Source organism: Camelus ferus, chromosome 25, assembly GCF_009834535.1.
Source record: "Camelus ferus isolate YT-003-E chromosome 25, BCGSAC_Cfer_1.0, whole genome shotgun sequence".
Classification (NCBI taxonomy): domain Eukaryota; kingdom Metazoa; phylum Chordata; class Mammalia; order Artiodactyla; family Camelidae; genus Camelus; species Camelus ferus.
Window position 1 is genome coordinate 7,463,214 of NC_045720.1, and position 26,092 is coordinate 7,489,305.

At 41.7% G+C, this 26,092-nt stretch overlaps 1 protein-coding gene across 6 annotated transcripts; it reads left to right on the top strand.

Annotated features, from left to right (window-relative positions):
• The first annotated feature begins 10 nt into the window (after positions 1–10).
• On the top strand, positions 11–24,042 carry TMEM71 (transmembrane protein 71). Of its 6 annotated transcripts, XR_004315144.1 has the most exons (11): positions 11–282; positions 1,768–1,836; positions 3,070–3,133; positions 4,708–4,920; positions 6,998–7,170; positions 13,166–13,345; positions 17,012–17,087; positions 19,222–19,283; positions 19,375–19,435; positions 21,451–21,510; positions 22,985–24,042. XR_004315144.1 is itself a non-coding variant. In XM_014563023.2 (10 exons), the coding sequence occupies exons 2-10, from the start codon at positions 1,791–1,793 to the stop codon at positions 22,998–23,000; spliced, it is 891 nt and encodes a 296-aa protein (XP_014418509.1). In that variant the 5' UTR covers positions 11–282; positions 1,768–1,790; the 3' UTR covers positions 23,001–24,042. The 6 variants fall into 6 exon arrangements, 5 of the variants coding, with proteins under 5 accessions (XP_014418509.1, XP_014418510.1, XP_032323674.1 ...); XM_014563023.2 differs by lacking the exon at positions 21,451–21,510; XM_014563024.2 differs by lacking the exon at positions 21,451–21,510 and having other exon boundaries at positions 7,055–7,170.
• The last annotated feature ends 2,050 nt before the right edge of the window (positions 24,043–26,092 follow it).

A 26,092-nucleotide genomic window follows, 5' to 3' on the forward strand; every position in this document is an offset into this window, starting at 1 on the left:
AAGAAAACAAGAGCAGTTGTAGGCTGATTTCCCCAAGAACTGCAGGCTCTTCTATTCTAGGAAACAGTCAAAAGAACAAGAGGCCGCTGAGGACAAAACTTCTCTGCAAAATCCTGCACACGGGGGTGTGTGCAGCCACCCATTAGGAGGACGGAAAGATGGGCTTCTCCTTTCTCAAGCGTTATCTGCACCTGTTGATGTTCTGACGTTATTTTCAGCTGAAGAACTGCTAAGTCCTGGATTTCCCTGCTGACTTTCGACCACAGGAAGCTTCATATTTCAGTAACTATTTTGTTATTTATCAATTGGAGGAAAAGACTGGGAACTTCCTTTGGAAGGAATACATTTGGGAAAATTATTTTTCGGAACAGATGAGCTGCTCTGACGGAATTAGGAGATAGGATCCGTCTTTTGAAAAGTTTTAGAACTGCAACTGGTTTTCAGTGTTACTAATGCTCGATTAACTATTAGTTTAGCACCTGTAGCCTGTTACAGGTATTTGTAAGATGTAACAGTCAGACTTTGCTTTCTGCCATAGGATTTGTTGGCTTAAAATTAAACTTAATGATTGGGGAAATTAACATAGGTTAATGTGGGCTGGACTTATTCCTATTGTATTGGTCAAAAATCGAAAGGACAAGTGACTTACTATTATGTTATAGAGCAAACAATATTATTTTATATTCCAAACCAATAAAATCTATGAATGTGTGCTCTGATTTAGAGATCATCCAAAGAATGCCAGAAAGTTCTGACTTCTCTCAAGGTCCCTGTAAGCCAGGATCTATATTGTCTAACAGATTTTGTATCTAGCTTATTGAAAGAATCAATTTGAAGCTATAGAGTTAATTTGTTTTGTTTTATTTTTTAATATATATATTTTTATTGAAGTATAGTCACTTTGAAATGCTGTGGCAGTATTCTGGTTTGTTTTAATGTATGACAGCTATAAAATCAATCCATTACTAGTTATCGTATTTTAAAAATGTGAGTAGAAGTGATGAATCAGAAAAGAGTTTAGTCTTACCATACTATGCTGCTGGGATAGTGATAAAGCTAAGTCTTAATAGTCAACAGAAAGTAGATCTATGTGATGTATGGTGTGATCAAAGTTTACATAATTTACACACTTGGACATGTGTTTCATTTGTAATTGAAAAAGTAAATTATATGCTCGTGAGAGCTGAGTTTTGAAATCTGCCCAGTGGTGTACTGTATTTGGTGCAATGCTGCTTCTGCTGCTTAGGAATGTCCAGGCTGATAGCAACTGCAAAATACCACCAGCCCTCCCCATCACTACCTGTCAGTGGTTTGACGTGTTGGGGAAAAAGACAGACACCAATACCCTAACTTTGTTTAAAACTTGAGAGTGAGGTTGATGTGTGTTGGGTGACAAAAATACAAATATGTTTATTCAGAAGGTTCTAGAACCAAACTTTTTCCCCAATTTATTAATCAAATAATTTTTATTATTTTATTTTGATTACAAGTCAACCTTTGTAAGTCTAGCTTTCCTGAATAAAATGTGGTTCTTATTTACACAAAGATTATTTAGATGCAATGAGCGAGACAAGGGAGGATGTAATATAAAATCATAGAGGCAGACACAAGTCGTCCTCCAATCCGGTCTCCTGCCATCAGTCCCATTTATCTCTGTATTCTTTCAGTAAACAAATCTGACTAGTGCAATTAGTAGATGCCATCTGTTTTGGCATCATTTTTCTATTTTTAATACATAATCTACCTTTTTTATAATCTCTTCTGCAGAAAATCTGTGAAGCCTTCCCAAGATGTACCGAATTTCTCAACTGATGTCAACACCAGTAGCAACTAAATGTAGGAGAACTGCTATACGCAATTATCTTTTGAATGATTAGACTTCTTTTAGCAATTTCCTTGCTTTGATTTTGCTGATACTCATACCATTAACCATCTGTCAGTAGCTTGTGCTTCTTAAATGCCAGTGTTCACTTTGGCAATGATTCTGACTTCATTTCTTTCCTTGAGAGAAATGTGGTATTTTTCCTTTTAGTTGGAGGGAAAAAAAAAATCACCATTTTTTTTAGATGCCTGTGCATAAATGTGAAAGGAGATTGTTTATCAGCTACTATTAAGATGCAAAACTGTTTGTCTATAAAAAAAATACTGAATGATTTTGATAGCTACTTGCAGAAAACATGGGCGTTGTTAAAACGGTAGTGGTTTCAAGTTTCTTCCTTCCTCTTGTCACTTTCTCCCCACACCCTACTTCTAACCCTCCCTCCATGCCCATAATTTTCTCCTTCAAATCAACCAACTCAATCTGAAAGTCTAAACTCCCTTCTTTGTCTTAGGTATTAATTGTGAGTGATAGGCTCCAGTTTCACTGAGCCTGTCTGTTCGAAGTGTTCACACCATTACTAAACATTATAAAATGCTGCTTCAGAATTTAGAATATTAATCAACTGCAACTTTCCCCAATTGAACTCTGTTAACCATGCCTTTGATTAAACTAGAATGAACGAACGAATGATCTTTTTTACATTAAGAATACTCACAGGCTTAATTCATTGGGAAATCATTTATACAAAACAAAATTTTATTTTTTCCTCCACTAATGTCTTCTGCTCGTTATTTCACAATAGAAGTACCTTGAAATGCACTAATGAGAGAGAATCTAGGCAGATGATTGAATGCCTCGAATTACCGAGTAACCAAAAGTAACCAGCACGTTGGGTAATTGATTTGGGTTTTCTGCAGTTTCCCACAAGATGTTTTCTTCCTCCTTTTCATGAGTCAGTTTGATGCTAATGATTTATTATTGCCTCATGCTACAGTAAGGAACCTCTGAAGGAGTGTTGAGTGAGAGAAGAAACAGAAGCTAGAAGCCCCTAGATTATCCTGGCTTCCTGTGGAGGCCTGGTGACAAGCTGTGTTAGTCCTGATTCCTTGGATGGCTGCACCAGTTGGAGCCCCTGCCCAGCCTGGGACATCAGCTATTCACACCCTCTTTACAGCCGCTACTGTTTGCAATCACACGTGTTGATGAAGTGTGATGAATTAGAACCTCTCTCTCATTCGATTTTACAGATTCTTCCCCCTGGTCTGAGAAACAAGACGCTGGAGAGCCGTCTCCCACATGCATTTTCCCAAGGTATTCCACGGGGCTTTTCGCAGGAAAAATCAATCATTTCTTCTGTATGCATCGTTTTGTTGTATTCTTGGTTTTAAAATATTAGTTTCAGCTTTCATCCAGTTTTGGAACGGGAGTACCTTTTCAGTCCTGTGCACATACAGGCTAAAAACTTGCCTAAACTCATAATGGGATTTGGAGAAGAAAGGGGTGAATGTGTGGGCAAAGGTGAATTGTTTGTTTGGCGAGTGGAGAAACTACCGAATACTGATGTATGGTTCCTTTTTCTCAAAATGATGCTCTCTTAAATATGCTTTTACTCTCTCACTTCACAAGAGCCATGAGATTCTATACCAAGGCACAAACTGGCCAAATGGCATACTCCACTAAAACACGTAGCGTCTACCATTTTGTTCAAGTTCTGCAATGAAGTCTCTTGTCTTTTCCTTCCCTTTTTTCCCTCCGTCTCTCTGTCTTTTTTCCTTACACAGGAGTCAGTTGATATTTTCTCCAGCATTTCATGAAAGGTGCCAGTGGTATGACGGCATCATGCATCGGTACTAGATCTACCCCTGGTTGTAAATACTAGGCCTCCTGCTGCTATCAAGTGACTCAGCCAAAGATGAACAAGCAGGCCGTGTGGAAAAGGGCACGTGCTTTACAGTCCGATAGACCAGGGTTCAAATCTTAGCTCGGCCATTCACCTTTCAGTTTATTTGCCCATCTGTACCTCATTTTTGTCCTGCTGTACAATGAAGATAACAATATTTAGCTTTTAGGGGATTTTGTGAAAATCAGATCAAACATGAAGTATGGGCCAGGCTTAGCAAGTTTTCCATATATAAGAATAGAATTAGTCTCTGGTAATGTTAGTGCATGCGTTAATTGTGAATAGGCTTTTAAACTTAAAAAAAGTGATCAGAAATTCAGTAAAGCATGAGTCATGACATTGCCTTTCAACCATACAGGCATGTGATTGTTTTTCAAACCTGGGATATATACAGATTGACCCAACGAAGTAGAAAACTTCCCTGGATACCAACTCAGGGAAGGTAACTGTGCAATCATTTGTGCATCTGACCTGAAGGAAATTGGCAAAAGCCAAAAAGATCTCTTTGACTGCATGTTCTCCCTGTAACTCATACGCATCTGGTGGCTGGGTAGTTATGATTTATCTGTAGTGACAAGAGGAAGGATACAGCAATCGAGGGGCTATTTAAAGTAAGGGTGGGGGGTGGAGGAGACTCTGAGCTTCCAACATCCCAGATAGATTGTTTTGCAATTTTTTCCATCCAAGAAAATGGACCGATGTCAAGGATGTAGGTGTGTTGTGTGGTGAGGAAACTGATTAGCCATCAGTTTTCATCAAAGTGTTTAAAACAGGAAGAAGCACTAAATGTTCTGTAGTTCAGTGTTTTCACAGGTGAAGAGATAAAGTTCTGAAGATTAAGAGTGACATTCTCAGGGTAGTGGAAGTAATTGGCCAGCATGAATGCAAAGAGGTGGTTTTCCTTCACAGTGACTAGAAATGTGGTTTTTGTGTAACTGGATGAACTGGACAGAGATTTAAAGGACTTCTCTTATTCCCTCCTTAGTTTTCTCTCTGATTTCCTGGATGGTGACAGTTCCTTTGAATGCTGCTCCACAGACCCCCTGACAGGTTCCCACTTCACCTGTCGCCGAAGTCCCAGACTCCTCACCAATGGCTACTACATTTGGACAGAAGACAGTTTTCTCTGTGAAAAGGATGGTCACGTAACTCTGAGCCCATCCCAGACCAGTGTTCTGTACAAGGAGAACTTAGTCAGGTGAGTAGAGAGCGTCATAGAAAAGAACCTGACGTCCAATCGATACAGGAAAAAATGTGGGACGAGAGGACGACCACATCCCAGATCCCAGCTGAGTCCCTGGGACGTGCACCGCCAAGTGTGGACCCTTGGCTTTGTGCAAGAAAGAATTCAAGAGTGAGCCACAGTTGAGTAAAAGTAGATTTATTAGGAGAAGTACATACTCCGTAGACAGAGTGCAGGCTGTCTCAGAAGGCATGAGAAAGGCCACGAGGTGTGGGGGTCAGGTGCTCAGTTTAAAGTAAAAGCAGATACACACTCCATAGATAGAGTGTAGTCCATCTCACTCAAAACAGAGAGCGGCCATGAGGTGCGTGTTGCTAGTTCTATGGGCTCGGTAACTTCACATGCTAACAAGTGGGAGGATTACTCCAACTACTCTGGGAAAGGGGCTAGGATTCCCAGGAACTGGGCCATCACCCACTTTTTTACCTTTTATGGTCAGCCTCGGAACTGTGCCGGTGCCTGTGGTAGTGCCATTTTCCATGTTAATGTATTACAATGAGCGTGTAATGAAGCTCAAGGTCTCCCGGAAGTCAGGTCTCCCGCTATCTTGGTGCTCATTGCTGTGTCATTCCTTGAATGGCTGTGCCCTGCTCCCTTCCCTCCTGTCTCACAACCCTTCCATTAATCATTCATTCACTCATTTGTTCATTCAGTATCATTTATAAGGACCCCATCACTCCCCAGGCTGCGGAAACACACAGGCTAATAAGGGGCAGGGATGGAAGACATGAAAACAAACAAAAGTGAGGAAGCAATACAGAGGCTGGACTGGAAGCCTGACTAGACGGCAGTGGAGGGGAGGCGGAGGGGGGCCCATTTTACTTGGAGGGGCAGGTTAAAACAAGCTTCTTAGAGATGATGGTGATTGATTTGAGTCTTGAGAGATGTCGGATGTTAGTTAAGATAGAAATAGGAAAGAGGACTTCCAGAGAGAAGGACCAGGCAGAGAGCTCTGAGAGACTCTGGTTCAATTTGAAGGATGGCAAGTATTTGGGTAGGGACACAGCTAAGGGTGGAAGGGCTGCTCGCCAAGGCAGGAGACTAAGTCCAGAATCAGGGCTGGATGGAGAGTGTCACATTCCAGCCTGAGGAGCTCGGGTTTTATTCTGCAGGTAAAGAGGAGCCATTGACAAATGATCAAATTCATCCTTTGCAAGATAACACTGACTCCAAGGTAGAGGATGGACTGTTGTTGGGAGTGTCAGTGTGTGAGGAATCAAAATCTTTTGGAAATGCAGAACAAATCACATCACCGCCATCCCCTTCCCCTTGACCTACTTCAGTGGTCTCCCGTGCTCTTACCTTAAACTCCAACTCCTTCACGTAACAGTGATGGTTCTTCTTTATCTGCCTTCTTTTTAACTTTTCTAGCATCACTCAATATGAGACTCCTTGTTCATACATCCCAGAGCGCCTCCCTTGTCTCCCGATTGGCCATGTCCCTCCTGGTGCTCTCAAAGCAGCTTCGGTTAACACTGTCAGAGCACATGTCCACATAGCACAGTAACCGAGAGCAGAGCCTACAGAGCCAGCTTGCCTGGGTTTGCACCCCAGTTATGTAACTTACTAGCTGTACGACCTCAGGCAAGTTATTTAACCTCCTTGTGCCTCAGTTTCCCAATCTGAAAAATGGGGTGACAGTAATACCTACTTCGCAGGGCTGTCCTGAAGATACTGTGAGTTCCTCTATGTAAATCACTAAGAAAGACACTGGGCACAGGATAAAGTCAGTGAAAGACTTAGCTGGTATCTGCATTATTTTTTTTCTCTCTTCCATATTAGATTATGAACTTTTTGATCCAAAGTTTTGTCTTTTATCTCAGTATCTTTGACATTGATCCAAGCACCTGGTACATGCAGAAATTTATGAAACTTCTATGGAATTAATGGAGGAAACAAATGAAACAAAAACAAATGAGTTTCACAGACCTGGGTTGGAGGGCTCTGGTCTGGGCATCCAGTCACATTCACTGCTTTGACCCTGAGGTGACTGCTTTTCATCACTCACCATGCTACTTCCGTTTCTCTCCAGAGTATTTAGAAAGAAAAAGAGAACCCGCCGTTCTTTTTCTTCTCTCTTCAACCTCAGTGCCTCTGAATCCTGGCTGCACGGAAGTATCTTTGGTGATGTTGACTCTTCCCCAAGTGAGGACATCGGGTTGGAGGGGGTCAGGAGACTGGACACAAACCATCACAATGCAATTGGTGAGTTCGAATCTCTTTTTGCATGGTGAAATATCATTTCCAAATGGGCAGTAGCAACCACATCGTCCTGGACCAATGTAAAATCCAGACACAGCAGTCACTATGACATAGAGGATGAGCACATTTTAAATATTCACCTGCAGTCCTCTCCACACTACTGATATGATCCAAATACGCACGTCTCCACATATGCAAAATAGCCTTATTTAAATGTATACATTATTAAGTTGATAATACCTGGAACATATTTGCCCATCTTCCGTGGATCTTTTCTGTATGGGATATAGGTGGACAAAGGACACTGGAGTCAGGGTTCATGTCCCAATTTGCTTACATTGTGATAGTTACTTAAGTTTGCTAAATCTCAATTTCCTCATTTTTAAAATGAGATATGTATACATAGTATAATAATACAATACATATTTATATCTGTATTCCTTTTGAAATATGTACTATATATAATTAAATATATCATATATATTATATAATGTGCATTATGTAACATTTATATATATTCCTTTTGAAATATATGCTATATGTATAATTAGATATATCATGTAAGAGGCTGTTAGCGGGATTCAGGTGGAAGACGATGGTAGCCTGGACTAAGATGATAGCAGGGTGGAGCTGACAAAGGGTAAGATTCTGGATACATTTAGAAAGTAGAGCCGACGGGATCTGCTGATGTGGGTGGGGCTTATGATATGCCAAGCGCTTTACATTCTGTCCTGTTGAAATACGTTTCCTTGTTTACGTACATTATTTTGTCTAAACGTCCCAAAGCCCCCTAAGAAGTAGATCATATTACAATACTTACTATAATTATGATGAAATTGAACTGCAGGGTTAAGTGGCTTGCCCACATTCATTTAGTTTATAAACAGCAGAGCTGGAATTCAACCTAGGTCTGTCTAGTTTGAAAGCCCAGCCTTTGCTCTGTTGCCACCAAGGGTTTTGCCCCTCCTCTCCTGCATATGCCTCATAGCCCAGGCCCGAAGAGCAAGCAAGAGGAGTCGTAGAATACAATCACACAATAATTTAAAAATACAGTGGTCCTTACTTGTCTACCATTTTTCTCAACCTGTTTCTGGGGCAGAAAACTCAAATACTGTATTATTTTTTGTTAAAACTTTTTGATGTGCAGTAATTATAAATTCACAAAAAGTTGAAAAAAAAATAGTGCGGAGAGCACCTGTGTGCCCCTCCCCAACATCCACCGCTGATGAAACTTACTCAATAGTACATTATCAAAACCAGGAAGCTGACATTGACATCAGACCAGTAAGATTTCACCAGTTTTTACATGCTCGTGTGTGTGTAAGACTAGGTTTGTTTAAAAGATTGAACAAGTGCTTGTTAAATGAAGAAACATCTACTTACGGAAACAAGCTGTGAACTAAACTGAGTGTGTCCCAGTTCCCCACAATAACAAGGTGTATAAACAGAACAAAAAGAGGAGAAAGAGGCAGGGATGTGGCATGGGAGCCTGGAATGACAGACTGAAGATATTTGAAGAAACTTCTGCGCTATGCTGAGGAGTTTGGATTTTATCTAGTGTGTCAAGGATATTTTAGAAGGCTCTTAAGCAGGGCGAGGCTCAACTAGATTTGGATATTCAGAGATGGCCTTTACAGCAACATGAAGTGAAGACTGGATGGAGAGCACCCATGGGGAGCTCAGAAGGGAGTAAAACCCACAGGCACACCAAGGACAGTGGCTCTGGAGACAGAGAGGAGGGAAGAGACTGAAACAGTGTTTTTCAAGGTAGAATTGACAGGTTGGTGACAGATCGAACGTAGTGATGAAAAAGTGGGGGGAATCAAAGAAAACTGGTGTGTTTAATTTGAGCAACTGCCTGACAAGTTCGGCCAGTTGCGAGGGCCTGGAAGGCTGTCTAGCCCAGTAACGAGGGGAATGAGCTTTTGAGCTGAAGGAACCTAAATTCAAGTCCTCAGATCACCATCTCCAATCTGAGTGTTCTGGGGGAAGTTAATTAGCAACTTGGGCCCTTCCTTTCCACATACATAAAATAAGGAAAATAGTAGCCCATGGAATTGCTGTGAGGGTGAAATGCAGTCATTCATGAAAAGTGCAAATTAGCATAGGGACTGGTGTTCTGCTCTGTACAAATTAGCTCTAAGAAGGCCAAAAGGACCAGATTTGGGTCAGGGAAAGAAACACTACATTCTGTTTCATATGAGTGAAATTTGAGGTGCCCACAGTGAGATTCCAATGCTCACAATTGTTCTGATAAAGCCAAGGAGAAGGGGTCAGTTTAGAGCCTTAGCAGCTTTAAGTCTCTTGAAATACTTGCTACTCTCTTTTGCGTTTTAACAAATTCTGTTAACAAAGAACAGGCTCAGAGCTTTCCACTACAACAGTATTTAGTTCAAATTAAATATGGTCTCATTTTCATGGCACTTGTTTTTGCATTTACTTTCTCATTATGACCTTTAAATGATTGGTACAAAATTTCCTTTAAAGTGAAAGACTATAATGAAACAAATTGAAGAAAATACTAAATGGTAGGAGTTAAGAATTCTCCAGGATATGGCAAAAATCAGGAGAATGATGCTTGGATGCCTAATGTTTGGGAATCACTGTTCTAAAGGCAGAGTTTCACATATTTGGAAATTAACATCTAGCTTTCCCATAGTTGCCTCTTAGAAATATGTCCAAACAATCTTAGAGCAATTGGACCACGGCAGCACTGCACGTGCATGAGGTATCTTGTTAAAATTCTCATGGTTTCCAAATATCTTCTAAATATAACGAATCAAACCAGCCTCCTCCAAATCAGTAATTAGTCAGCCCGGGTGCACACAGGACTTTGAAATCTCTCGTCTCTGCTGTCAACTGTAATCAAATCTTGCCCAGACTTCTTGTTTTCCAGATTTACCCAAAGCCCCGTGACTTTTATCAGCAATTTATTTTTCTCTGGAAACGTTGCCTAGTTAGAAGACTCAAGAAGAATTCAAAATTAAGTTGTCTGGCTGGCTCTTTTCTCTCTGGGCAATGGATGCAATCAAAACTTACTTCCCCTGATTTTCTTTTGCTTCATTTTTTCTAGGCTAAAAAGGATCTTTTTGTTGTGCTTGTTGCATGTTTCGCGTATCCTTAGTTCACCCCTTCCACAGCTGTGTCCAGACACCTTTCCTTGTTAGTTGCAATTCATTCTTAAGCATGGCATTTTATAGCTCCCCAGACCTCAATACTGCAATTTGGGATGCATTCCCAGAGCCCGTGAGTCATATCGACAGAGGATACAGGATTCGTGCAGGCAGGAATAATCAGGACTTCCCGCTCTGTTTCTGCCAGTCTCAAGAAAGAAAAGCAAGATGACCCCCGACAAGGCACCCCAGCCTGAGGTCTGTGGTTTTCTCTAGTTCTAGTGCCTCTCCCATAAATATCTTTGATGGCAACATCTGTATATGGCTTTGATTTCCCTCTATAGCCAACAATGATGCCCAGTTTTACATGCAAGGATATGGAAGTGTGTCTGGAAGAAATAGAACTATCCTTTTAAAACAGAAGTCAACTGCACTGAATTTAAATAAATCAGGAGAAACAGAATGAGATTAATATCGTCAAGTAAAATGCCATTTTCTGCATTACGATCCTTTTATTTATAATTAATGTTATAGGAAAAAAAATTCAGTTAGGGAAAGTGTGAATTGGGGGCAGATCTTGTCTTTTCAGGGATGAAAATCCCTTGATCATGTTTTAATGTGAAGTTTTTTTTGTGCTTTCTCTTTTTAATGCCATCTCATCTTTTAGAAAATTCTGTGTAATATTTCCAGTGTTTTACATGAGATGCGTTTTTAATTTCATCTAACTCACAGTGGCAAAGCTAAGTCCAGCGGAGCAGCCCTGAGCACAGGAATATTTTCACTCCAGTCACAGCCTCATCCACGTCTCCCCAGATCTTAATTAAGTGCCACTCATGAATACGTACTTAGCCACGAACATTCCCAGTTCCCTCCCATTTCCACATTAACTTGACCACATAGCTTCCCCTCTTTTTTCAAACAGCTTTTTTAAAGGTATAATTGATATACACAGGATTGTACATATTTAATGTGTACAATTTGATGAATTTGGACATAGGTCCACCCCCCGTGATACCATCACCACAGTCGATAGACATCCAACACTCCCCAGAGTTTCCCTGTGTCCCTTTGCAGAGTGTTTTGGGTTTTGTGGGGGTTTTGTGGTCTGTATTTTGTAGTAAGATCTATCCTCTTGACACATTGTGAAGCACATGAAATACCATATTGGTAACTACACCCACCGAGTTCAGCGGGTCTCTAGACCTTATTCATCCAGCATAACTGAAACCTTACACCTGTTGAGCAACTCCCCATATTCCACTCCCCCCAGCCCCTGGTAACCACCATTCTATTCTCTGCTCCTATGAGGTTGACTGTTTTCGATGCCTCATGTGTAAGTGAAATTACACAGTATTTATCTTTCTATGACTGGCTTATTTCATTTAGCATGACACCCTCCTGGTTTTTTCATGGTATCCCCAACAGCAGGATTTTCCTTATTCATGCACCTGTGAGTAAACACTTGGGTTGTTTCAGTAGCTTGGCTATTGTGAGTAGTGCTCCTGTGAACCAGGTCCAGGACCTCCTCTGCAGCGTGGTCACTACTGGGTGCTCTGCATGTTTCCCTTTCTGCCATTTCCTTTTCCTATGGCAACCAGCAGGGATGCTTCTGCAGCGTGCTTTTTCAAGAGGCAGCAAATTTGGGTGGGATGGTGGGAGGCAGCCTGCAGCGCTGGCAGGAATCCCATGTCCAAAAGCACCAGCTCGTTGGCTCAGTATCCAGGGCTGTCCTGTGCATTATAGGATGCACAGCAACGTCCCTGGGCTCTATTCCCTTAGATGCCAGTACCACCCCGTCCCTTCTCTCCTGCTCAAGTTGCGACAACCAAAAATGTCTCCAGACCCTGTCAAATGTCCCCTGGGGAGAGAAATTACCTCTCGTTAAGAAGCACTGTTATATGAAGATCCCAAGAGTCTCTTGGATTTCCACCGTCACTCCCAGCTCCTGGAACAGGGCTGGGAATCTCTCAAATCTCTCACCGCTGGGTGAGCATTTCAGCACACAAAGCGTCTCATGTTACACCCATGCCCACCAGATAAATCTTAGCTCCTGAATGTGACCCATGAGGCTCTTCCTGATTTGACCCCTGCTTAGCAGTCTGGCCAGAATCATTTTCCAGGGCCCCCCTGACTCACAGGCTCCTGTCTGGCCACAAAGGAGAAGTCGCTGTACTGGGAACGCAGCATGTTGATGGTGAAACAGGTTGAGGTCTTTCCTTCTCCTCTTCTTCCCCATCCTCCTCCTCCTTCTCTGTCTGTGTCTGCCTGGACTGCCCTCTTCCTGCTGTCTCTCTGCAAGAACTCCTCCTCACCCTTCAAGTGTCCACTGAAGCACTGCCTCCTTTGGATTCCCCTTGACAAGCTCAGACACTCCCTCCTGGGCTCCATCTGGACACCTTCTGCTGGGCTGCAGCTGAGCGATGACCTCATCGCCTTCTAACTGTGGGCTTGTAGGCCAGCCCCTCTCCAACCACGAGTAGGGCACAGCAGTATGTACCTTGACTTCCTACTCCCAGCCCCTTGAGCAGCGCGATGCACGCAGCTGCACAATAACTCTGCGCTGAACGAGTCAGTGGATCTGCCCACACCACGCCCATGAAGCTTTTGCCTTCTCTACCCATAAGCCTTTTCCTGAACTCCTCTGGCTTGACATCTTCTCTGGTGATGTCGCCTCTGGACTGTCAGTCCCTCTTCTCAGCTGATACCTTCCCTCAGTCATCTTATGCTCCAGACATCCATGAAAATACAGGTTAGGAAAACAGTCTGTCTGCAAGTTCACTTCAAATTCTCTGCCCTTGTTGGGATTATTGCTATGATTGTTAGAGTCACTGAAAATACACACACACACACACACACACACACGCAGGACTCTTCTGCTTTTCCAGGAGGTGATTTTGACTGTTCTCTGACTGATGACTGGGAGTCGGAGAAGCCAAACGCCGAGTCTGTGAAAACCTCCTTTTCTGGCCTCGTTACATCTCAGACTCCCAGAGAAAATTCCCGTAACTCGTGTCTGCAGTCCCAGTTGATGGCTTCTGACCAGGAGAACATTTGGGATTATTCAAGTGAGTGATGTTTTTAATCTTTGCCACACCCAAATAACTCTTCCTTTCAGGGTCCACTACGGGTGAATTAGAGATGACTAAGGCACCCTTAGGTGCTGGTATCAGCCTGGCGGGGAGGGGAGGACCTTGGGCACTGCCAGTGCCTATGTGATGCGTTCGCAGTGGAGGCGAATGATTTAGAGATTGCATCTTAGAAGCACCAGAAGGACTGGACTGCAGTGTTTTATTGCTTCTTTTTAAAAATCCTGAAGATATTTGGCAAAATGTTAAGCTTTGCTGAGGCTGAGTCGTGCACACACAGGTTCTGCTACCATTGCTTGCATACTTAGCTGGGCACTTGACATATTCTAGAAGAAGAACATTAAGGAAAGAAAGAAAAGAACATCCTTTAATGCTTTGCCCCTGGCAAGAAAAGTCAAAGGGTATAAAGGTATTCGCATTTCCCATCAGCAGCAAATCTGGAATAAATTCAATAAGCATCTCCCTTAATCTCTGGCTTGCTAACATCAGATTCACCACGTTTGCACAGAGCCTGCAGCAAGGCTCTCCCAGCAGCTTGCCAAGGTTCAAAGCCCAGGTCCCGCTTGTTCGCTGTAACTCAGAAGCAGTTTACCCAACTCTCTAAAACTTCACATTTTCCTCTGTAAATGGAAATAATCATAGTTCCTACCTTGTAAATGACTAAAATAATCTATGTAGAGCACTTAGCATCGTGTGTCACGTATACTAAGTCTCAGAAAAGTGAGGTTATGATTATATAAGACTGAGGTTAAACGGAAAAATAATATCTTCTCTCTATTTGCCTTCCCCACTTCATGAATATTTACTTCTGCTCCCAAAAACCAATATGCCCTGCTTCATTTGGTTCCGGGTGCAGCTATTAGCTAAGTGTCAAGGGTTTTTTTTAAGTTCCCTTTCCAGATATTGGGATGACCGAGAAATCAGTCTTTATTGTTTAGGCAGTTTCCAGGTGATCCACACCTACTAAGGTTCCATAGCCACCTCCTCCAGGGAGTCCACCCTGTTTTGGGGGGAAGGGGTATTAAGTGACCCCAATTTGTGTCCCTCCAGCTCTCAGGACTCCCCTCTCTCATGCCCATTTCCTGCGCTACTGTTCTTGCATGTTTACTTCTGTGTCTTACCCATCAGGCTACCAGCTCTTTGCGGGTGGGCACTGTGTCTTAGTCATCTGTAGCTTCCGAACTGCCCACGCAGCCCCTGGCACACGGCAGGTGCTCCATGACTGTGGTGGACCAATTCAAGGTGCCATCTCCATTTTATAGATAAGAATACTCAGGTTCAGACAGGTCCTGGAAGCCTTTGTACATGTTCTTTGCTGTGTCTGGAATGTCTCCCACTGGCAATACCTGGAAGACCCTTACTCCTTCGAGGTCCAGTTCAGATGAGATCACCTCTGTGGGGCCTTCTCTGTCCCCTTCTGGCTGGTGGAGGTAGCACTTGGCTTCCCTGAGATGCCACAGAACCTAGCACTATGTGTCTCTCTATTGGAACCATCTTCCTTTGCCTCACCGGGCGATAAAGCCCTGATTGGACAAAGTTTCCATTTGACTCTATTTAATCTCTTTCACAGATAGGTTTTGAGTGCATAGTCTGTTCCAGCTGATGCCCCATGTGCTAAGGATACAGGCATACACGGCATCATCTTTATCAGTCAGGGCTCTTTGAGATCCAATGAATGGAAACTCAACTCAAAATGGATTAATCAGTAATTGAATGTATTGGCTTGTATTAATGAAACTTCCAGGCAAAGATTTCAGATTTCTGTTGGTCTCCATAAGTCTGTTCTCCTCTGTCTCAGCTTTACTCTTTAAAAGGCTGTTACCCTGCTGGCTCTGTGCCTACAACATCCTATGTTCAAGTTCAGTAGAAAGAGATAATAACCTTCTCGAGTTATGACAAGAAATCCAGTTTCTTTGATTCTGGAAGGGTCTCATTTACATGACAAAACCAATCCCTTTGTCAGTAAGTATGTGATGCTCCAAATGTCTTGGAGTGGATCACGGGCTGGGAGGGAAATCAGTGCATCCATGTGAACCATGTGCCAAGAGAGGGGAGAGGGGACTTCCCAAGGAAAATATGGGCACTGCCACCAAAGAACAGCACATAGGTGCGGGCTATTCTCAAGTCTAGAGGCAAAATATAGAGAAATAGAACAGCAATTTTAATTCAGTGTGAAAAGACTGTTGAAAGGACATGCAGGAGGCATAATGCGATGACAAAGATAAAAAAGCCAAGCACCACAGGGGAGTTAAAGGCATCAAGGAAGGCTTCCTGAAGGAGGTTTCATTTGCACCAAGCCAAAATAAATGACTACTGGATGACCGTGGAAGGAACAAATCAATGAACACCTTGTCCACAATCACACAACGCATATCTTTGTAGAACTTGAACTTAAACCCAGTCGTCCTTCAGTCTTCAAGTCTAGTGATCTTTGTGGTTTGTCAAGCTAGACTTGTTTCTGTGAGAAAATGTGTTCCAAATTCCACATGAAATCAGAGCAGGCCAAAGACAGAAACACACTTTAGAAGGGTGGTTGAGTATTCAGTTGAAGCCACAATAACTTATTTAAGTCACAGTATGTATGAAATACTGTACATTTGCAGTGACATCATTCACACCTGCTATATTTTGCCCTGCCAATCTCCAGTATTCTGCCCACATGATGGACTAAGTAGGTTTTTGTTAGCTGACTCAATCTCCATTCATAGCATAAATAACAAAAAGAAATACATTCATAGCACAAATTAATTCCAAGTTTTAAATGACTGTTGCAGAATTAAGCTTTTGAAGCATTTGGCAGAAATTAAGCTGAGGTCCGTTATTTTTTCCTTTAGATCTTGATGTGGTAGGCCTTAAATCAGCTCTGCTTTCTTTTAGGGGATTAGAATCACACTCAGGGTCACAGGGTTTAATTCTTCTGTTTATAACTGCTGGAGGATCTGCAGTCATTTCCACTGTGGCTTGATAGCAGTGAAATATTTTACGACAGCAATGAGTTTTGTAAGGGCAAATAGTTCAGAATATGTCTTCTCTCTTTTGCCCTTTAGAGACTCCCACTATGCTAAGTTGCAGTTCTCTCTTCCTGCCCCATCTCAGGCCAAACATGATGTTCTGGCTAGATTTGGTTACTCAGTCTTGGCTCTGGCACTTCGGAGCTGTGTGACGTTGGATGAATTTCATCATTTGAAATTGGTTCTTCTTGTTTGCAGAACTGTGATAATTGTTCCTACCTCACCGTTTTGTTATGTTGATTAAATGAACTGTTGTATGAAAGCTCTTTGTGAATTATAAGGCACTCTACAAATTTTAGGCATTAATATCATCATCATCATCATCACAGTTGGATTTCTGCCGTTAGCATAAATTCTACAAAGCGTTTCCACAACATTTTAAGTAAAAGGCAAGTCCCAGTTTATGTAACATAATCATTTATTTTGTAGTGATAGAAAGAAAACTTACACAATTTTCAGAAAATGTTTAGTGAATGGCCCTGTACAACATTTGAAAATTTTATCTTAAGCTGACATACATTTGAAAACCCATTTCTGGGGGTGAATTAAAAAAGGTTTTAGTATGATTTTGTTGTTCTGAGATGATTTCATCAGCAATGATTTCTAATTCATTTATTTTTATTTTTCCTATTAGAAACCAGTTTGTTACGAGAGGTTTCCTTTCAAGCAATCCTGCTCGCTGCATGCTTAATCATTTCTGCCTGTGCGAGGTAATTCAGATTTTATGTTCATCCAGTGGTGTTTCATAATTAATGAAGCTGTAATTGATGATGATTTCCTTACCTATTCCACAAAGCATTTTAGGGAGCTTTGTGTTTAAGATTTGTTCATTTGTCCACTGCGTATTTATCTGTCACCTCCCTCCTCCCAATGTCTCACAAAGCATACAAAAGACAGCAGATCACGGTAGAAATTGGATTTTACCATGTAACGTCCTTTGTTTAAATCCTCAGGGACTCCCTCTTACAGATATGGTCTAACTAACCCTGCTTGGAGTTCAAGGGCACATGAAGTCCCCAACAGGATGCCATCTGTCCCACTATATTTTTATATCTTCACATGAAATGTCTTCTCAAGGAAGTCCGCTCATGCCTGATGCCGGGCATGTTTCTGTTCTACCCTCTGTCCAGCATGTCCCTCCTATGCTTTTCCTGCCCAAGTCTCCAGGGCGGTGATCATGTCCCTTCTGTGCTAAGCTCGTTTATGCCTCAGGGCGTTTGCTGTTTATTCTGCCCAGGACAGTCTTTTTTTCTGGAGAAACAATAACACGTGCTTTGACTCCTTTCTGACGTCTGTTTAAGTGTTGCATCATCAGAGAGCCCTCCCCTGACAAGCCTGTATAAACAGAGTACCACTCTCTGTCACACCCATCTCACGTCTCACTTCGTTTTTGTTCAGAGCACTTATCACCCCCTGACCTGTTAAATGTTCATTTGTTTAAATGTTAATGATCTAGCTCTCCCCACAAGACTGTGAGCTCCCTAAGGATGGAGGCATGGTGCTAGGGGCTCATCAATGCCTGTTGAACCAGTGAAACAGGGATGAATGGTACACTCCTGGGGTCTGTGAGGTCCTTGTACTCCAGTCAATAAATGCTGCTTGCTCTCAACCTCACACCAATTGGGGAACTTGTATTTTTAATACAAAGTGCTGGATCCCATCCCTTGAGATGCTAATTAAGATCTAGTGAGAATCCGTACTTTAAAATAGCTTCTCGGATAATTATGAGGTTTGAGAAGTATTTATAGATCATAATGGGACCAAAAGAACAAAAAAAGGGGGAGGGAGTCCTGTAGTTAAAAATAAGTTTGCAAAATTCTGCGTTGTGTATCCCAAATTGGGGGATCACTACGTGGATTAGCATAATAAAGGCTCCGTGAAATGATGTGGTGGAGAAGCCTGGTTAGCTGTGTTTAACTTAGCTTTTCCTAAACTGAGTTGATCATGGAGCCTTTTCTTTATTTCCCAGGACTATTAATGAAATGTTCCTCTTAGGTTAATTTATGTAGAAACTCCCCCCTCAAGAGGAGAGCTTGACTCCCCATTCCTTGAGTGTGAGTTGCGTTTATAAACTTGCTTCCAAAAAACAGTGTTTGGAAAGAGGGGAAAAAGGAAACTTCACAGCTGAGAAACCTGACAGACACTACCTCAGGCGGTCAAGGTCAACATCAACAGAGACGGGTCTGGAAGGATATTGGTCAGATTTTAATAAATGGCTGCTTCAGGGTGGTGGGAGCTTTTGACGACACTTTCCTTTCTCCTTTGTATATATTTGTAACCTCTGTCAAAATGGTTCATATTTTTAGTACAAAAACAATAAAGGTATTATCTTCAAAAAGAAAAACACAATCCACAGTGATACAATCTTCCGTCAGACTGACAAAACCCCAAACTTCAACACGTTCGTTTGTCAAGGTTATGAAGCAGCAGGCGTACAGATTTGTTTCCTAGAAGTTTTACACTTTTGTGGTTTACATTTCAGTCTGTGACTCATTTCAAGTTAAAATTTGTGTTCAGGTGTGATGTCCAGGTGGGGGTTTGTTCTGCATGTGTCTATGCGATTGTTTTGACACCACTTGTTGAAAAGACTCTCCTTCTCCCATTGGACTGCTTTTGCACCTCTGTTACAAATCACCTAGCTGTATCTGTATGACACGGTTCTGGGCTTTCTATTCTCTTCCATTTATCTATATTTCTATCCTTTTGCCAATACTACACTATCTCTATTAATGCAGTTTTATAGTAAATCCTAAAATCGTACGTCTATAATAAGTCTGTAAGAACATCTCTTGTGTTGGAAATGCACAATTAGTTGGCGGAAACTGAGCAGTCCTGTTGTTTCAGATGGTTTCTGGGAGGAATACTAGCCAGTGTCTTCACATGCTCCTTGGTGGTAACTATTGCTTGTAAGTAGCTGTTTCCCCAGTGACTACTCTGATTCCTATTATTTCGTTCCAGTTTTGTTCACTTTAAAATATTTTCTCTTTCTCCGTCAAGATGTTGTCAAGTCATCATTTCTCAGCCTTGCCAACTATTTCAAAGCCATCACTTGTGCTTGGTAAGTGTTGCCTGGGTTTTCATCATCTGGACGAAGATGACCATAATCTGATACCTGAGAATGCTGTCTGCTGAGTAATGGGTGGCAATGATTACCTACCCGGAAGGTCCTGATCATTTGTCCTGCAGAATACTTTCTGTTGCCACTGAGATCTAATAGTAGTATCATCCCATATCCTAAATTCTTACACCAACATAGATAGAATTAATTTTTAAGGCAGCAAGACTTAGGAAATAACATAAATTTTAAATTTTTAAATAGTTTTTAAAGGATTCATAGACTATTCTTTCATAGATTTATAGCACTGTTCTTCATAAACACCTCTTATTAAGAGGACTTTACCTTAGAGTTTCCCAAAGAGCTGGCAGACTGCCTGTGAAGTGATCTTAGTTACAAACCGTGACTTCTCCACCATCTCTCACCTACTTAATGATCCTGCTGTATGCTGACTGATGTAGTTCAGTGTATTTCAAAGGGTTACTGGGGTCTGGGTGAGATGCTCCCAGAATCTCAAACAGCCTGTAAAGCACCATCCCATTGTAGGACGGACTGTGTTCATTACTGTCACTTCAGTATGGCTGCCGGAGGCCAATTCCCAGAGCCTGGAGGCTGAAGTCTGTAATTCAGATCAGTTCACTGGTCTTCGCTGTTGACACTCTGTGGCCCTATTTATGAAATTTTTGTGTTAATTCTGAAATTTTTGTGTTAATTTGTTTTGTTTTGGACTCCATCCAATATTCATTTGCTGACACTCTAAGCCGCGTTCCCCTTCATCGCCTGGCATTCCAGGTTTCTGGGGACAGGCATCAGTATTGTTAAGTTTTGTTTAACCTGATAGATAGAATATTGGGCCCTGAGGTCACCTGAGAAATCCTTAGTCATTAGCCCTTGAAAATCAATGACGTTTGTTTAAAGCTCTTCTGAGATACTCACTTATCTCTCTAGCATCAGGTCTGTGCACAGTCCCCTCACACAATGTCAGCTGCAAGGTTTGCACGTGTACTCAGCTGCTCAGGCTGAGATGTTGCACCAGTCAGGACTGGACTAACCGATAACGTATGAACAAAAGACTTTCAACCAAAGAGTCATTGTGTAACCCAACTTTCAAAAGTGTCAGGTGGTGTGAATTGTGTAAATCCATTTTGCGGGGTTTTAAGATGAACATGTACAATTAATCAGAAGCACAAATATCACCTTTTCAGGGAGCTCTGTAATGAGGGCAGAGCTTCTCAAAACGTGGCATGGGGACCTCAGCTCTAGAATCAACAAGAGAGCTTGTTTGAAAAAGCAGACTTATGGGTCCCGATTCCAGAATTTCTGAATCCAAATTTTCTGAGTGGGTCTTTATTTTTTAACAACCTCTCCAGGTGATTCTTTGCACGTTAACTATGAGAATCTTAGAAAGATGGTTTGTAAAACCGTTACCCCTTGATTTCTAAAGTGGCATCACTTAACCCACTAAATCTTTATTGAGAACTTAGAAGCTCTGTGCTGCACCAGGGGTCCAGTTCCGTCCAGCAGGTGTTTATGGCGTCTCTACCAAGGGTCAGATGCTGTCATTAAGTGCCAGGGTTACGATGCCAAGGCCTTGAGATTTCAGAGTCTAATTAGAGGGACATGTAAAAGGCAGAGTGAAGTTGCTTTGTAATATGATAAGTGCAATATAGGAACACCAGGAATGCGGTTTTGCCAGACCAAGAGAGGTAAGGAGGGCGGGCAGCGAAGGCTTGCTGGAAAAGCCAGTATCTAACCTGCACGGGTTATGTCATCTGTTGCTTTATGGGCACCTCCCACTGTTCTGTGCGCCCTGTTTGTTCTCTCCTGGAAGAAATTAGATCAGGACCAGGATGATATTTCCATCCTAAACACTCTCATCTACAGCCCCATTTATGAAATAAGATCGCTTCTTTGATTACTTGTATATATACTTCAATTTGTTTTTCTCTCATTCCCTCTCCATTTTTTTCCTATTTCCTGCCCATCTGACCTCATATATTCACACCCTTGCGTTCAAGATCTATGAAAGCAAGAACTATTGACTTCATTTCTGTATCCATCTCAATGCCTTGAAAATAGTATGTACTCCCTAAATATTCATTATGTTGAATGTATTTGCTGTATCGTTTCTTAAAGTACTTCCTTTTTAAAAAACAACTATATTGTGGTATAATTTCTATATAGTAAACTACACATATTTCAGATGTACCATTTGATGAATTTTGATAGATGTTTCCTGTGAAATCACCACCACAATTAGGATACCTAACATTTCCACCACTCCCCCCAAGAGGTACAAATTTCAAACCCCTAATTTAGGGGGGAGAGTATTGTTCAGTGGTAGAGTGCAGGCCTAGCATACATGAGGTCCTGGGTTCAAGCTCTAGTACCTTCATTAAATGAATAGATGAATAAATATAATTACCTCTCCCCCAAAAAGATAGATTTTAAAAAATAATTTAAAATAAATTTAAAAATTTTTAAAGAATACAAAATACTAAAGTACTTCCTTTATAACAAGGGGTCTGGTCCTGTACATTAAAGATTTTGCAACTTTCTTCCTCACGTATAAACATATCCAGAAACCAATAAGCCAAAGGCATGGTTATTAGCATCATATCAACCATGACTCATATGTCTCCCCCCACAGTCAAAGATGGGAATCTAAGGGAGAGGAGGACACGCCCTGAGTTCAGCTCAGCAGACATTCAGGAGCAGCCCTTCCACCCCTGTCCTGCACAGCACGTGGTTAGATTAGATAAGACTTTTCAAGTCACATCCCTCTCATATCACAATGCAATTCTTATTCAACTGCTTTCTTGGTTAAATTTAAAGACTATGAGTTTGGGGACTGTCTATACTGCTCACCACCGGCTGGAAGATCTGTTTCAAATGAAGGTCATCAGAAGTATCCCATGTTGCCAATAATGTGTTAGCATCAGAAAAGTCCATGTTGCATATGTGTGACATCATAGTAGCAAGATGCATAACATCTGTTCTCACTACCTTTTAAAAAAATTTTATTTATTTCTTGTAGGGGGAGGCAATTAGGTCTATTTACTTATAAATTTTTAGAGGAGGTACCAGGGATTGAACCCAGGACCTCATGCATGCTAAGCACGTGCTCTACCACTTGAGCTATACCCTCCCCCTCCCACCGTTCTCTCTGCTTTTATATGCAGGAATGTATGTTTATACAGTTGGTGAAAGAATGAATCAAGGGAGTAGAGATATGGGGAAAAACCATTTGTTGCCCAATAGGGATTTCTATTCTAGACAGAGTAGGGAAGGAAAAAAATCAACATAAAATGCTATTAACTAAGTACCAAGCTGGGATTGGAGCAAAATCGCCTGTAGCCTGTTAGAGGGAAGGGAGAGAACTAAGAACTGGTGGGGGTAAAAAAAAAAAAAAAGTTACTCTAATTTAGGGCTCCACTTTCGCTTATATATGTGCATATGTACACACATATATGCACACGTAATTCAAATAGATTCTGCATTTCTGTGTATGTGGATGAATCAAGCATTTCTTTTCTCCTTTCTCTGGTCTAGGTTTGCCAGAATTTGACAACCATTCAAGAATGCCTCTGATGAATGTTTCAGTCTGAATACCCAGAAATTGTCCTATTTGTAGCCCACTTGGAATCAACTGTTTTATTGGAAGTGATTGAACAACTGGATAATCGAGAAAAAAAATTTTAATTTGGTTATTTGTTTTTTTAAAAAGAAAATCTCAGTTTTGCCCTCACAATTATAATATGCTCATAAAAATAGTACTAACTTGTCTTTCCTTGGCAAATAGTGATTGAAAGGGGGAGGACTGGGAAATGTGACAGAGGAAAAAACCCACCTGGATAAATGGTCTCCTCTTATACTTTAAGGCAGTGGTTCTCAAACATTAATTTTCCTTAGAGAATTCTGTGCGGAGCTTATAACAATGCAGATTCCTGGGCCAGCCGGCCTGTACCTATTTCTTGCTGAATGGCTGTAATTGAACAATGAAAGGGAATTTACATACTCAACACCAACCAGAAAGTAAACAAAAGCAGTTTGTACATAAATTATAATGTAGGAAAAGTTTGCTGTTCTCCCCAAGGAGGGGCTCACTAGGAGGCGGTGATGGTATGCTGGCTGAAGAGAAGCAGCAGGAGAGAATCACTCTTTAGAAGGTACGTTCTTCTTTTGAACCAGTTTTTTTGTTGTTGTTATTTTCACCAAGTTTTCAATCATCTTGAGACTTATAATTACCTTTTACTCAAATTGCAGTTAAAATAAAGATATAACACAGAAAAAGTTACCTAGGGACAAAATAAAGGCAAAACACCACAGTGCTTTGAAACACATGAAAATAGAACTGTTGCACAACTGACTGAAAGATGGTAGAAGGGGCTGCTTTTCTATCCTTCTTGCTTAGCATGTGCTCCCAAAGCAAATGTGGCCTGTGATTCAAATTTGCTTTGTATGATATTCTCTAGCTAGAACTTGTGTGGAGAAAACTATCTTTGCTTAAAATGGTAATGTCAAAATACCACTTTTTATATCAATTGTATTTAGTGCATTTTTGGTTGAAAAAAGTATTAGACTGTTAAATAAATAGAGTCATCAATAACTGGGTTTGGTCAAATACTAGTTTTTATGTCTTGCTGCGAAAGCATTTTTTGGCTGTAATTAACATTTACAATCAATTGACTTTAAGTAAAGCAGAGTACCCTCCATCATGTGGGTGGGCTTCGTCCAATCAGTTGAAGGCCTTAAGAGAAAAGACAGAAGTTTCCTAAGGAAAAAGGAATTCTGCCTACAGAGTGCAACAGACAAATTCTGCCTGAGGTTCCAGCCTGCAGACTCAGACTGCAGTATCAGCTCTCACCTGACTCCCCAGTTTTCTGACTTGCCCTACAAATTTTGGTCTTGCTGGCCCCGACAATTGCATAAAATAACTCCTTAAAATCTCTCTCCCTAGATAGATAGATAGATAGATAGATAGACTTATAAATATATCTATAGATATCATATCACATGTGTATCATGTATCATATATTCTTTTTATATTCTATTGGTTCTGTTTCTCTGGAGAACCGTGACTAAGGTTAAAGATCAAATATTGCCCAGGTCACTTTCTCTGGAAATACTAACCCAGGAAAAAGTTTTCCATGAGACAAAAGATCAAATAAAAAGTCATCTTTCAGGGACAATGGTGACCTTTACATTTTACTTTGTGTCCCAAGATTCTCAAATCGAGTTCCTCAAAGATTTGGCATGAATGAGGTGCCACAGGAGAGAGAAATCATCTAAACTCTGTCTGGTCTGCTTTGGGAGATCTGCTTGTAGAGGCTTCGGTAGCTCTGGCCAGCACATGATGGATTCTCTGCTGTGTGTGAAATACTTTATCTGCCTCATCCATATTCCTGACCTTAGTCCATGGCTTTGTTTTAGCTGCCAATACAGGCAAACCCATGTAATGCCTGATGTGGGCCAGGCAGCCCTCCTTCCTCTTGTAACCATGCCACTGGCCATATATGGACCTCCAAGCTTGCCTGCTTAACTGCCCCCTGGTGGAGAGTGACACATGCCTTCCCTATGTGCCAAGAGTGAGAGTTAGTCACATGACCCTGCCTTTGTGGGAAATGTAGCGAGGCATGTGAATCCTTGGTGAGCTCCAGGCAGACTGCCACACCCTCATTTGATAGGCGAGGAAGGTGAATCTCAGTGATAACGCATGACTCATGCACCCCAGATCTTTAAGGCTCCTGTGCCATTTCCCACAAGTAAAATCTACTGTAGTTACTTCAAAATAACTCAAAATGATCTGCCTGTGCTGCCGTGGATGCCAACCACCTCCTCCACTCCCCCTGCCCCCCTGCAAAAGGAATCTCACTATTGCTCATACAATACAACAGAGCAGACACCTGCCAATTTGGCATACTTTGCATCAGTGCCACATTTCCCTACCAAGCCTCAATGAAGGGCTGATCATTTATTAAAAAAAAAAAACAACAACTATCTGTCAGTGATGGCTGTGTCCCCTCCATCTGTCCCATGCTGGGCAAAATCTGCTACAGCTGCAAGCTACACCTGCTAGAGAGCCAGACGGGGTACCTTAGGGGTGGGGGGCACTTTAGCAGGTGGATGCTAAAAGCTGGCTGCCACTTTGCCAACATTTTCATATCCTTTTGTAGCCTTCAAGGAAATAAAAACAAAGAAAATGAAAGGTAGGATGGGAGACAAAGGCTGGGGCATCAGGACTTTTATATTCAATGCAAATATATCATTTCATATTTGCATTGATGCAAGAGGGTGATCCACTCTCCACCCCAACCCAAACAGCCTACTTTTGTGGGGGCGAAGCTAAAGTTCAGGCTGCAGGTGATGGGCTGTCGGGGAGCTAGCTGAAGCGCTTCGCCAGGTGCTCCATTTTTCTCCCTTCGGTCTTTTGTTCTTTTTAGTAAAAGGGAAAATCAAGGACCACATTCCAGAGCTTTCCACCTTCCCACTGCCTTGTCTCTGCCCCTGGTGAATCACGTCCTTGGAACACTAGCACAAAAGTGACTACGATTTTCCTGTTCGAGGGGCAGCCTCGACCTGGGGCTGAGTTCTGACCCAGCTGCTTATCTGCGATGTCACTCTGGACAAGGCATTTCATCTTTCCAAGCCTTCATTTCT